At 42.6% G+C, this 13594-nt stretch overlaps 1 protein-coding gene across 1 annotated transcript in view; it reads left to right on the top strand.

The window, feature by feature from the left end:
* CHM (CHM Rab escort protein) overlaps positions 1-13594 on the top strand; it is a 99469-nt gene that overhangs the window by 6415 nt on the left and 79460 nt on the right. Inside the window, exon 2 of the mRNA XM_063141641.1 lies at positions 3993-4059. Within this exon, the coding sequence (XP_062997711.1) occupies positions 3993-4059 (67 nt within the window). The remainder of the gene's footprint in view (positions 1-3992; positions 4060-13594) is intronic.

Below are 13594 nucleotides of genomic sequence, written 5' to 3'. Positions count from 1 at the left end.
GTGGCCCCAGTTGTATATTTATAGTTGCGTTGGTACGTCTGCATTTGAATGTTATTGTAAGATATCTTAGCTGGTACACTATTTGACGTTGGAAAATAGTAAAAAAACAGAAAGAAGAAGAAAAATTTCCTAGACTCAACTTTTCAAGCCGAATTCAATAGGAAGAATTGGAATGGAGGAACGAAGGTTTGGATTCTCTGTCTGACAGTGCAAAGTCGGAGCGCTGCAGGTTGAGAATGCAACAGAATCCTTCCGTCTGCATTTCCCCATTCAGTTCTCAGCTTGTATTCCTGCCTTTAAACCCGTTTGCGATATCGTTGGGCTCCCAGTTTATTAGCTGCTGTTTAAGTTATAAAATAAAACCCTGTTCCATTTTGAAAGGTGTTTGTGTTCTCCGACTTTGTGTCCCAATAATTCTATTCCCTCTGTGTTTTTCCTTAAAAAAAGAAGTTATTCTTTATATTCTTTTTTTTCTTCTTTTTAAAGAAAATCTTCCAAAAAAAAAAACAGTCACTGTAAATTTTCTGGTTCCATGCAATTTTTTCCTCCTCTCTCTTTCTGGTCTTCACTAGTTATAAATAACACATGAAATGACTTTCAAGGTAGAAAGCAGGAATCCATTTTGAAATATTCTATAAAATAAAAGAGTGATTTATGACTCCATATGATTTTGGCTGAAAGCATTTGGGCTTTGCCCAGTCATCAAAGTCCTGTCAAGGGAATCTATTATTTATTGTTCGATATGCCGGGAGTGGTGGTAGTACTTTATTTTATGTTTATCTTATGTAAGTATAGTGTTAAGAAAAATCAATTCCAGATACTAATACAGTTTTAAAAATCTATCGTGGCAAACTAACAGAATATTAGAGAGATGAGTTACGAAATGAAACGTTAGGAATGGTGATTTTTAACTCTGTCCCCTAACAAAAAAACCCACCCTTAAGTGTTTTGATTGCTTCTGAATATTTTGGGGCGTAATATTCCTCTGTTACTTCTTGTTCAATGTGTTCATAGCTCAGTTTTTCATAAGTAAACAGGTTCCTTTTTTGCGCAAGCTAATATTTAAACATCTGGCACAGCAAAAACAACAACGAAACCCCCCCAAACTGAGCTTGTTTTTTAAGAATATATGAGATTGAATAAAATAGTTTGCACAGCATGACAGACTTGTGAGCTTCTGGTGTATTTTATTAGCTTAAGGACTGGCGTGGCAGCCAAATGCTTGCTCATGATGTGGATTTTGCTAAATCTCTGTGTAGATTAGTTACATGGTAATAGAGAGGCACTGAGCTGAATCATTATATTAAGTGCCACAAATGAGCAGTCAGTCCTCTGAAATAAGTGGGTGTATCTCGTTTTCAGAGCTACACCTAACATTTTTGGCTTGTTGTCTTAAAGAAATATTAAAATAAAGAGTTAAAACAGTAAAATTTAAATTTAAGTTAAAATTAAGTGTTAAAATACTGAGAGAATAAAAAGGTCTTCAGCTGGCGACGAAAGGAGTACAGTGTAGGCGCCAGGCTGACCTCTCTGGGGAGCTCATTCCACAACCGGGGTGCCACAGCGGAAAAGACCCTCCTCCTTGTAGCCACCTGCCTCACTTCCTTTTGCAGGGGCTCACGGAGAAGGGCCCCTGTGACGATCTTAAGGTCCGGGCAGGTACATATGGGAATATGGGAGGAGGCGTTCCTTCAAATAACCTGGCCCCAAACCGTTTAGGGCTTTAAATGTCAATACCAGCACTTTGAATCGGGCCCGGACCTGGACTGGCAGCCAATGAAGTTGTAAAAGGACTGGCGTAATGTGATCTTGCCAGACAGTCCCTGTTAGTAAACGGGCTGCCCTGTTTTGTACCAGCTGAAGCTTCCGGACCGTTTTCAAAGGCAGCCCCACGTATAACGCATTGCAGTAATCCAAACGAGAGGTTATCAGAGCATGGATAACTGTAGCTAGGCGATCTCTGTCCAGATAAGGGCGTAGTTGGTATATCAACCTAAGCTGATAAAAGGTGCTCTTTGCCACTGAGTTCATCTGTGCCTCAAGTGACAGTTCTGGATCCAAGAGCACCCCCAAACTACGGACCCGATCCTTTAGGGAGAGTGCAACCCCGTCCAGGACAGGGTTTAATGTTTTAATGTTTTAAAACCAAAGCTGTTCTTCGTTACAGTGTATCTTAAGTGGTGATTCTATCTTATGCAAAGGTAGTTGAAATGGTCACCCCATCGCAAATTTGAAAGGGGTTACTCTGCCTCCTCTGCCTTTTCCATGACACCCAATATTAATATTGCTTTGAAACCAGAGAGCAAACATTCTTTGTGCCTTAAGCCTGTGAAATAGTTCCTAGGGATTTGCGGATGAAAGGCAGTAAATGTAAGGTCGTTATTATTTGATTACAGATGGTGATTTTGAAATCTTGGTATGCATTGCTTTAAGATTTAAAGGCATTTGAAAGGCTCGCGTAGCCAAACAAGCATAAACTACAGGCGTTGTCTTGTTGCAATGCGCCATTCTGGGATACCGGCAATGTGTCAACGGAAGGAGTTAGATGCTTTGGTCAAATAATGTTTCTTGAATGGAAATCAGTATGCTAATTGGTTCATAGAACAGGGGACACTTCGTGAAAGTTTGAAAGACTGCGAAAGGAAAAGACCTCAGCCTGTGATTTGAAACTCCCAATGCCTTCAGAATTGTCTACTAGACAAAATAAACTTTCATCTATTCCTGGCATAGGGTTCTTTCACCCTCCAGCCCCGGTAAAAACCAAGTGTTACATGATGTTATATCACAGTGAAGTAGCCATCGATGCTGAAAACCAGTATTGAAACTTCATAACTTTCCCCCCTCTGTTTTGCCAGTTGAGATTAAATCTTCCACTATCTGTCAGAGAGGTAGGCCTTAAAAATGACGAAAAAGTTGCTGAAAGTCTGAATTTCTACCTTAAGGGCACCTGAAGATATGAAATAGATTAGAATGTTTCCGAGGTTGATACCAATTCCTGATCTTGTTACGGAGTCATTTTGCTGATCTTGCAGAAAACTCATCTACAGGGCTATTGGCTTGGCCCTCTTTATGACCTGATGTGATAGACAGCTTTGGTTTCACCTTCTATATGGCACGCAAAGAAAACTATGCCCCATATACACTTGGAATTCACTGCAGATCACTTTTAATGCAGTATGGAAGCTTTAGAGGAGCCACTGGCTAGAACACAACCATCCTGTATCTTACGTGGATAGAATTTTCCTTGAACTTACAGAGCTTATATGAATCGATTATAATACTTGGCATTATAAGAGAGCTAGTGTGGCATAGTGGCTAGAGTGTCAGACTGAGAGTCGGGAGATCCGTGTTCTAGTCCCCACTCATCCATGGTAACCCACTGGGTGACTTTGGGCCAGTCACAAGCTCTCAGCCCAGCCTACCTCACAGGGTTGTTGTTGTGAGGATAAAATGGAGAGGATTATGTACGCTGCCTTGGGTTCTTTGGAGGAAAAAAGGTGTGATATAAAAGCAACAATAATAATAATAATAATAATAATAATAATAATAATAATAATAATAAATAAATATTATTTACCGTGTTTCTATGCTGCCTGTATGCCAGTGTACTGAAAGCAGTTCATTGTTTAAATCAGCAGTGGGCAGGAGGTAAATCTCTAGATCTCTGGGGCTTCAACTCCCAGCATTCCTGACAATTTGTAGGGTCTTATAGGATTTGAAGTCCTAACTGTCTGGAAAGCATTATCATCATCATCATCATTTATTGATGATGATAACAATTTTTTATGATGGTTTGAACTAAGTCTTTATTTTAAATTGAGATTCTTATTATTGTTAGCCATTTCCTTCCTGGAGAGGCAGGGTGTAAATTAAATAAATAATGGCTCATTAAAATAATAAAAAAGTGTCCCCCTTTCAAATTGCTCAATATTTAGACTGTTCACCCCATTTTATCATTAACTGATCAATTAAAAAAAAAATCTCTCTTGCAGGTTTGCCTGAATCTATTATTGCAGCTGCATGTTCAAGAAGTGGCCAGCGGGTTCTGCATGTGGATTCGTAAGTCTTCCTAACTAATCAGTGTTCTTTTGGCACATTTTAAGCTGCAATTCTATCCGTGCTTAATTGCTGTAAGTCCTATTGAACTTAGTTACATGTCTTGAGTAGACATGCGTAAGATTGCACTCTCAGTTTACAGTCTTAACAGAGTGTGGCATCATCTCAAATTCCTGCTGGAAAATACTCTCTTTGGGGAACTTTTTTCTTTTTTGTTGCGAGCATAAGACACTGTAAAATTTATCCAAGAAGAGTATCTGGAATAAATTTAAGTATCACCATTTTTGCAGTCTGTCGGTAAATGTAAGAGCCAGTGTAGTGTAGTGGCTAGAGTGTCGGACTGGGAGTCAGGAGATCCGGGTTCTAGTCCACACTTGACTATGGAAACCCACTGGGTGACTTTGGGCCAGTCACAGACTCTCAGCCCAACCCACGCCTCAGGGTTGTTGTTGTTAGGATAAAGTGGAGAAGAGGAGGATTATATATGTCGCCTTGGGTTCCTTGGAGGAAAAAAAGTGGGATATAAATGCCATAATAAATAAGTGGTTTAAAAATCATAATCACATTTGCACAACATGCTAACTCACATTCAGTGGTTGAGTGTGGGTTGTTTCGAACCATGGATTGTTTGTTAAATCGTAGTTTATCATTTTGTCCGAACGCAGCACATTTTCCAGAGGGTGAATTATTGTGTTGTCTGCATGCAGCCAGGGTGGCTTGTTAACCACGCTGAACAACCCAACAACAAACCGTGAATTCTCAAGGTGGCTTGTTGAAGAAAATAAGCCACATGTCATGGTTAACAAGCCACTCTGGCTGCATTCAAACAACACGCTAACCCACAATTCAGTAAACAACCCACGGTCCAAAACAACCCACACTCAAACACCTGAGTGTGGGTTAGCGTGTTGTGTAAACAGCCTCATGGTGCAAGTGCATCCTTTGCTGCTTAAAATAGACAAACGTAACTCATACTACTGTCACTTACACATTCAGAATCCTGTTGATTTGCGTGATCTGAGCTATGTTATCAGAAGGTTTTTTGAGATAAGAGAAGTGATACGGTATATGTGTATGTGTAAATTGTGCTGGCTGGTCCTTACCCCAACCTCTACAACAGGGTGGTCAACGCGTGGCTCAAAGGGTGGATGTGGCCCCCATCCTATGGGTGCCGTATTTGTTGTGACAGCACCATCCAGATTCAGCATTCGGATTCCTTCTTGGCCCAGCCAAACTCAAGTCTCCAGGAAGGGACTCTGATCATTTGATGTTTAACCAGAAGATTAAACTTGAGAGCCAGTGTGGTGTAGTGGTTAGAGTGCGGGACTGGGGAGACCCAGGTTCAAATCCCCACTCAGCCATGGAGCTCACTCGATGACTTTGGGACAGTCTCTGCCTAATCTACCTCACCGGGTTCTTATGAGGATAAAACGGAGAAGAGGAGGCCCGTATACTGTTGTTTTATACTGTTGTTTTTATATTTTTTGATGGTTTTAAATTTTGTATACTTTTTTTTTTAATGTCTACTGTTTTTAACTTTTGTAAACCGCCCAGAGAGCTTCGGCTATGGGGCAGTATATAAATTTAATAAATAAATAGATAATAAATAAAATAGCAGCAATTTTGCTTCAAAACAAGGTGCACGGAGGTGGAGCCATGCACCTTGTTTGGAAGCTGGGTCGCGCTTCTGGAAGCATCCTAGGAACCGTAATGGCAGCAGGGGAGGCAAGGGAATCCCTGGGACTCCAGAAGTTAAACAGCCCTGCTCTAGAAGATTAAAAACACACCTTTGTTTGCTTCCTGTCGTTCGCTTCCTGAAGGACTGAGTTGTTCACTTCGTGCAGGAATGAGGAGATTTGGGGAAGGGAGTGTGAGAACCCGAAGACTGCTCTGGATCTTTTTAGTCAGGGTATAATTGGGGCTGTTGGGGAGGTAGAAATAACATTTGAATACCAAACCTCGTCTGACTTTGGAACTAATGGAGGGCTGAGGCAGATCCTGAGAAACAGGCACATTTAGAACTGGAACCATGGGTGTGAATATTCTTAAAATAATTCATTGATTTTTCAACTGTGACCCACAGTCGGTTTTAGGGTTATGTGAGCATTGTTTAACCCTCAAACAACCCCTGCTGGGCAGGTTTGCACCATCCAACAACCCCCGATTGGGGGAAGCGTATTCATAATGGCGGCTGGCGCGCTCCACAACTCCTCGAGGGTAAATTAACTCTCAGTGGGCTGTCATGCCATGTGAACTGGCCTTGTGTATGTATTTCCACTGGATAAATAAGCACCAGACTTGGGGAGAAAAAATGCATAAAACAGGGTCTTAACAGTTTGTGAGTAAATTCATATATGAATTTTAGGTAAAAACTCACATCAGTCAAAATGTGGCATAGCATTGTATGTGCCCTCCCGACACAATTATAACAGCTACATATTTGAGTTTTTCAAGGCTGAATTGCATAAAATAGCATTTTCCACTTTCTTTTCACTCGCTAGGCTGCTATTGTTGCTTTTTAAGAGTGTTTACAATCTTGGGATTGCTCTTTACCAATAAATAAACCTCAAATAATTTAGGTAACGAAAAGGTGAAAACTACCACATGGATTTGTTTCTCAAAATTTAAATCCATAAATCCTGCGCAGAGTTCTTAGGCGAGCAGCCTAGGAGTAGGAGAAACTGAATCTTGCTCACCCTTGTAAATCTGCTCCTGACGGTGCTGTGTAAACTTTAAATCTTTTCCTTTCTGATAGGCGTTAGATAGAAAGCATACGGGGGCGGAAGGGAAGAGAGAAGAAACTGAGAGTCAGATGAAACTTTTCAAGTACTTTGTATGTGCCTGTTCAGCCTGGATTCATTACCCTGGGTGGATCTTATTACTTTTAATCTCCAGCCAGTGTTTTGCGTTTATCATAATATACCGCTTGTGTGATGATGGTAGATGGTCTGAAGTGGACCATTATAAACCACTGAGTAGCACCTCTGTTGATTTATAAACACTGTCCAACCATCGCCCATCAAGAGCAGCTAATCTTATTCAAAATAGTCACTTCCATTGCAGCCTGGCCATAAATTCCTGTAGTCATGTTTTAAAACCAAAGTTAGCTTCTGCCAAATTGTAATTGAAGGGGGCTCCATTTCTGGGTGCTAGCGATCTGTCTCAATAAAACGTTATAAAAAATATATATTCTGTGGTTCTTTTTCAGAGAGCTACATTTACTGTAGATATTAATGAGCTGTTGACGTGTGAAATTTCAAGGATGAATGCTAAGTGATTTAGAAAAGTAATTTGCAATTCAGAACGTGCGGCTTGGCATTGACTTTAAACTTGGAAGTTGCAAAAGTTGAGAATTGGATATAGTTGTGAAAGCGATTTGTTTATGTGCGAAGATATTTCTTTCCAGTGACCTCCCTCTTCTTCTCCCCACCACAGCTAATCTTATCTTATTTGGGGGTACTTTGCTTTCATTTGGCCGTACTGCTTCCATTGGTGGAAATAACCAAAGCGACTGGAAAACAGGATATTTCTTTACATTGTCCATTTTGTGCCTGATGCTTGTCCCAGTACAAAAAAGTATCCATGTTCAGTATAGTAGCCGATACAGAATGTTTAAAAGGTTAAGAATGTTTAAAGGATATTTAATGGGCTTTTAACTGGCTGCGCGATGCATTGCGCAAGAATAATGCAAATCTGCTTGCACAACCACCCTTGCGCAAACTTAACTTCAGCTGGATTTTTCTCTTGTGCATTGCTCCGAACCTAGTTTCCGCTAGTGCAACGTCTTTTGTGCTAATGGAATGACACAGTAGAATGCTGCCCTCTGGCTCTGCTTCACTACTGCCCGGGAGGCTGGTCTAGGAGGAGACATTCCTTGACGTAACCTTGAGGTAGCCAGTGTGGTGTAGTGGCTAAAGTGTCAGGCTGGGAGTCGGGAGATCCAAGTTCTAGTCCCCACTCGGGTGTGGAAAGAGAGACTGGCTCTAGGACTGTGCAGGATGATAAGTGTAGGCTGGTATTTGTCAAAAGATAATGTTTTCATTTAAAAGTTCAAGAAGGCTCAACATTTCGGATCGTCAGATCCTTTGTCAGGAGCACTGATTGACACTTTTTCCGTAGACAGTCTTCGTGGAGAGCTGTGTTTTCTTACCCACTCGGCCATGGAAACCCACTGGGTGACTTTGGGCCAGTCACAGGTTCTCAGCCCAAAGCACGTCTCAGGGTTGTTGTTGTGAGGATAAAGTGGGGAGGAGGAGGATTATGTACTCCGCCTTGGTTTCCTTGGAAGAAAAAAAGGTGGGATATAAATGCAATAATAAATAAATATAGGGCTTTGTATAGTAATACCTTGAACCTAGCTCGGTAGCAGATTTGGATGGCTTATCCATCATGAAACTGGCAATTAGCCACTGAGTACCACTTGCTCTGTGTGGTGGGCAAAAGGAGGTAAGAGCTGTTGCTTTCCATCCCTGTTTCTAGAAGCATCTGGTCGGCCAGTGTGGGATTCAGGGTGCTGGATAATAGGTGAATCTTTGGTCTGATCCAGCAGGGCTCTCCTTACGTTATGTTGATCCAGCGATGACAACAATGGTGAATATGAGTCAGCGGTGTGATGTGGCTGCAAAAACCAAACATGCACATGCAATTTTAGGTTGCATCAATAGAAGTTTAGTTTCCAAATCGCGGGAAGCAATAGTTCCACTAAGACTCTGTGCTGGTCAGGCGTAACCTCAAATGTTGGGTCCACTTTAGAAGGACTCTGACGCATTGGGACATGCTCACAGAAGGACAGCAAAGATGATCAGGGGACTAGAAACTCAGTCCTACAAGGAAAGATTGTAGGAACTGGGTATGTTTAGCTTTGTGTAGGGAAGACTGATAGGAGATATGCTAGTACTTTGCAAGTAACTAAAGGATTGTCACACAGAAGAGGGTTGCAACTTGTTCTCTATCAATGAAGGCTCGTGGACATGACATATCAGGCTTAAGCCACAGAAAAGCAGATTTTGATTGAATATCAGGCAAAACGTCCTCGTGGTCAGAGCAGTCAGGCAATGGAACCATCTGCCAAGGGAGAAGGTGGGTTCCCCATCTCTGGAGGAATTCAAGCTGAGACTGGACAGCCACTTGTCAAGGATGCTTTAAACTGGATTCCTACACTTGATGGCCTAAATGGCCCCTTCCAACTCTATGGCTCTATGATGTGTGATGCCCAATCATTGCTAATTTTAGTTTTCAGTGTTGAACCTAACGCAGATAGCAACGGTTCAGATTCTCAATATTAAAAACAAATACCTGGGATGTACAGGGGAGCTGGCTGGTTCCTATACCTGTGGGATAAAATTGAAGTGAAAATGGGAATAATCTCATACCTGCCTCGGCTAGGTGATTAGATGAAACTTTTAGGATTAGATACAGAAGTCCTTCTACATTCCTGCTTTTAAAATCGATGTGGCAGGAGCTTCACTAGCGAGAGACAGCTTATTCTGACGGCACGAGATTTCCCCCCCCCTCCCCCAAAAGATCAAATAGAGGAAAGACACATGCAGGCGGCTCTCTGGAGAAATCACGAAGCATCAGCAACTTCTTTCCAGACATCAGCAGCTTTGATTCATTTTTCCAGGGCTATTATGGCGTCGAGAGCGGCAGCTTTCCTAATTGACATTCACAAAAGAACTAGTTTCTCCCCCTGCAAGTCTGCTGCTACACTTGTATGAATGACACTTTTTTTTTCTGGTCCAGACAGTTACAAAAGTCTCCACTCCCAGGGCCCGGTGTAACACTAAACCATGGTTAGGATTAGGGAGTGAGCCTGCTCAAGCTTTTTGCTTGTATGTTCGCCTATTTCGATACAGAAATCGAAAACATCTGTTTTGCTTTAGGACTAACCACAGTTCTCTGTGATGTTCAAAGTGGGAGTACTGTGGTTTGTTTTAAGCATGATTGATTTAAAATGGATACATAAACTCAAGCCCAGGGGTCAAGTCTGACCTTCATGGGGACCCAATTTGGCCCTCTGAGATTCTCCAGATGGCCCTGCCTTTATCCCCTGACCACCAATCGTTTAATAGCTTCCTGGCTTTTTTGTCCACCCCCACCCCACACACACATTATAAAAAGTTGAAATGCCTCTCCTAAGGCATTGTTACTGGCGGCAAGAGCTTTAAGCTAAAATACGGTGGTGTTTTCACTTCACCTACCACTGGAACACACACACACCCCGGAGATATTCTCTGAAATGGAATTTAGCCCTCAGATTGAAAGGGGTTCATCACTCCTGATTTCATAGAATCGTAGAGCTGGAAGGGGCCTATAAGGCCATTGAGTCCATCCCCCTGCTCAATGCAGGAATCCACCTTCAAGCATCTCCGACAGATGGCTGTCCAGCTGCATCTTGAATGCCTTCAGTGTGGGAGAGCCCACAACCTCCCTAGGTCATGGGCTCAGTTCTCGTGCTGCTCTAAAAGTCAGGAAGTTTTTCCTGATGTCCAGCCGGAATCTGGCTTCCTGTAACTTGAGCCCATTATTCCAAGTCCTGTCCTCTGGGATGATCGAGAAGAGATCCTGGACTTCCTCTGTGTGACAAAGGATGCTATCATGTCTCCCCTCGGTCTTCTCTTTATTTAAAACAAAACAGGATCAAAAATGGTTTGTATGTTGCAGGGAACTGCGCTAAAGTGAATGCAAAAGCTTACGATCTCTTTTGTCCACTCAACGGAAGAGGAAGGAGAACAGGAAGGTCCTCACAAGCCTGAGGTTTATGCAGGCTTGGTCTTGTAAAGCTCATCCGTGTTTTAGTTTAGCTTCTGACCTAGCTAAGGCCTAAAAGATCCCTGATGCTGGTACCCCAGCATGTAAAGCTTAATGCTGAGACCTGGAGATATGAAATGTACGCCTTTTCCATCCCTTGTGTGAATTCTTCCCCCTCCTTCCCTGCCGCCCAGGTCTGGCGCTGCCCCTGAACATCAATACACATGGCTAAAACAGGCCGTGTGCAATTGTTTAAGACTTAAATGTGATTTCTACATTTTGGACAAATGCAGTTTTGTTAAGAAACACATTTTAAAAATTGAGATGATGTCAGTTTTGTTTCTCTTGGGCGTTGGAAGCAAAACAGTGTTGTGTAATACTTAATCTCTCAAGGTAGCCTTTCTTTGTTCGTTCCCCCACCAGCCTTTTGGAATTTCATAGGTATTGCTTATAGTTATTGTTTTACAAGCTTGTTTTTTTTAATAAATAAATAAATAAATAAAAGTTGAGATGGAATCTGTGCCTGATAAGAGATTCCACACTTGCGTGACGTACCCTGGGAAACATGTTCCGTGAGTTTGGATTACACATGCAGTCAAATGTGTAGTGATCTCACTGGACTGTGGGAAGGAGAGAACCTTTTTTCTGAATGCACGTCTATATTGAAAACTCCCTGCAAGTAGCACATCAGGGGAAAAGTTTCTTCACCTAGTCCTTTCCCCGATGAGCTAGTTTTCTACTGTGTGTATTGAAGATGGGGAGCATTCAAACTTGGGCTATTTGCACAACCAGATAACCCACACTGAGGCCACAGCTAGACCTCAGGTTTATCCTGGGATCATCCAGGGTTCGCCCCTGCCTGAGCACTGGATCCCCTGTGTGTCACCTAGATGAACAGGTTTGACCCCTGGATGATCCAGGGATAAACCTTAGGTCTAGCTATGGCCTCAGTGGTTGAACCGTAGGTTATCATGTTGTCTGAATGCAGCCAGGGTGGCTTGTTAATCTTGCAGGGTGGTTTATCTTTCTCAACAAACCACCTTGAGAATCCATGGTTTGTTGTTTGGGCTGTTCAGGGTGTTTAACAAGCCGCCCTGGCTGCATTCAGACAACACAGCCCACCCTGCAGAAAACGTGCAATGTTGTGACAACGCAGTTCAACGAACAATCCAGGGTTCAAAACAACCCACACTGAACTACTGAGTGTGGGTCAGCACGTTATGCTAACAGCCCCAATGAGACCCATTCATATACCACTGTAGTGTGAAATTACACTGGCCCCATTCAGAAGACATCTTAAACCAGGGCTTTAACCATAGTGGTTAAGCCAGAAAAAGCCAGGCCATGTTCAGAAGACACCTTATACAATGGCTTTAACCACAGTGACTAAGGCAAAAAAATTTATTCACCGTGGTTAAAGCCATGGTTTAAAGGAGTCTTCTGAACACTGCTCGGCTTTCTGGCTTAACCACCATGGTTAAAGCCGCGGTTTAAGGTGTCTGCTGAATAGGGCCAATGTCTATTCTATCACCCTGTTCCTGCTTTAGTCTTTGGCAGCTGGTCAGTTGTACATCAAAATAAATAGGTATGGTTTCTAGGAACACTAAGAAATGTTTTGGGCTAAAAGATCCGGCACTTCCTTAATCAGAGAACTGTTAGGGAGGTTGCTTTCTAAAATAAGGCCAGCTGAAACCCACTGATTCCTCCCTCCCCCTGGCTGTAACTTGTCAACTCTGAGCAAAATGTCTGCACTGCTTCTCTAAGTAGCTGAAGGACTTTTTAAGGTCAGCTTCTAATCATGAACAATTAGGTGGTGTTTAGCAGACATCTGTCTCTCATTGTGCTAACTAAGCAACCTTAGTGAAGAACATCACCCCTCTGGTCCTATAAAGAACCTGGCACTCCTAATGAAGTGTTTTCCCCCCCGTTAGTACAATTCCTGGATGGTGTTCTTCTTTTAAATGGTCGGCTGAAGCTAGGGTGGCCGGATGCAAAAGAGTTCAAGCTCCCGCACCTTTAATAGAGAGAATTTTTAGCAGATTTAGGTAGGGCATTCTGCCACCCTAGCTGCAACACGTCGCTACGTAAACATGCACGCGCGTGCACCACTTCTAAGGAAGATGTTGTAAGATTGGCCACTTGGTGCCCCTTCCATGATCATGTAAAAACTATAGCGAGAAGATGTTAGGTTTGTGGCCAAATCCGGCCGGAGGATAAGCATCAGTTGGTTAGAGTCCCTGACAAATAAAAAGCAGAGCTGCGTAGGAACACTGTCACTCTTGACCCAGTGCAAGCCTGCAATTCAGTGTTGAACAAAGCAAGTTTCAAACAAAGCAAAGTGTTGAACAAAGCAAGAATTCAGTATTGAACAAAGCGAGTTTCTAGCCCTTAAGGCTGAGAAGATAGACTGGTGTGTATGCGCACGTGTATATTATTTATTTATTGCATTTTTATCCTGCCTTTTCCCCTCCTTAAGGAACCCAAGGCAGCAGACATAATTCCCCTTTGCCATTTTATCCTCACAACAACCACCCTGTGCGATAGGTTGGGCTGAGAGTCTATGACTGGCCCAAAGTCACCCAGTGAGCTTCCATGGCCAAGTGGGGACTAGAACCCGGATCTCCCGGCTCCCAGTTCAACACCCTAGCCACTGCAGCACACTGGCTCTCTGTATGTACATGCTAAGTGGGATTTCCAGTAACTGGGAGGTAGACCTTCTGCACCCTACAGGGCCTTGCACCACCTTTCAGCAAGCTGCCTGTATATGCCAATTAAATTACTTTTGCTA

The sequence above is a fragment of the Elgaria multicarinata genome, chromosome 15, assembly GCF_023053635.1.
Source record: "Elgaria multicarinata webbii isolate HBS135686 ecotype San Diego chromosome 15, rElgMul1.1.pri, whole genome shotgun sequence".
NCBI lineage: Eukaryota > Metazoa > Chordata > Lepidosauria > Squamata > Anguidae > Elgaria > Elgaria multicarinata.
This window is presented reverse-complemented; position numbering and strand designations above follow the sequence as displayed.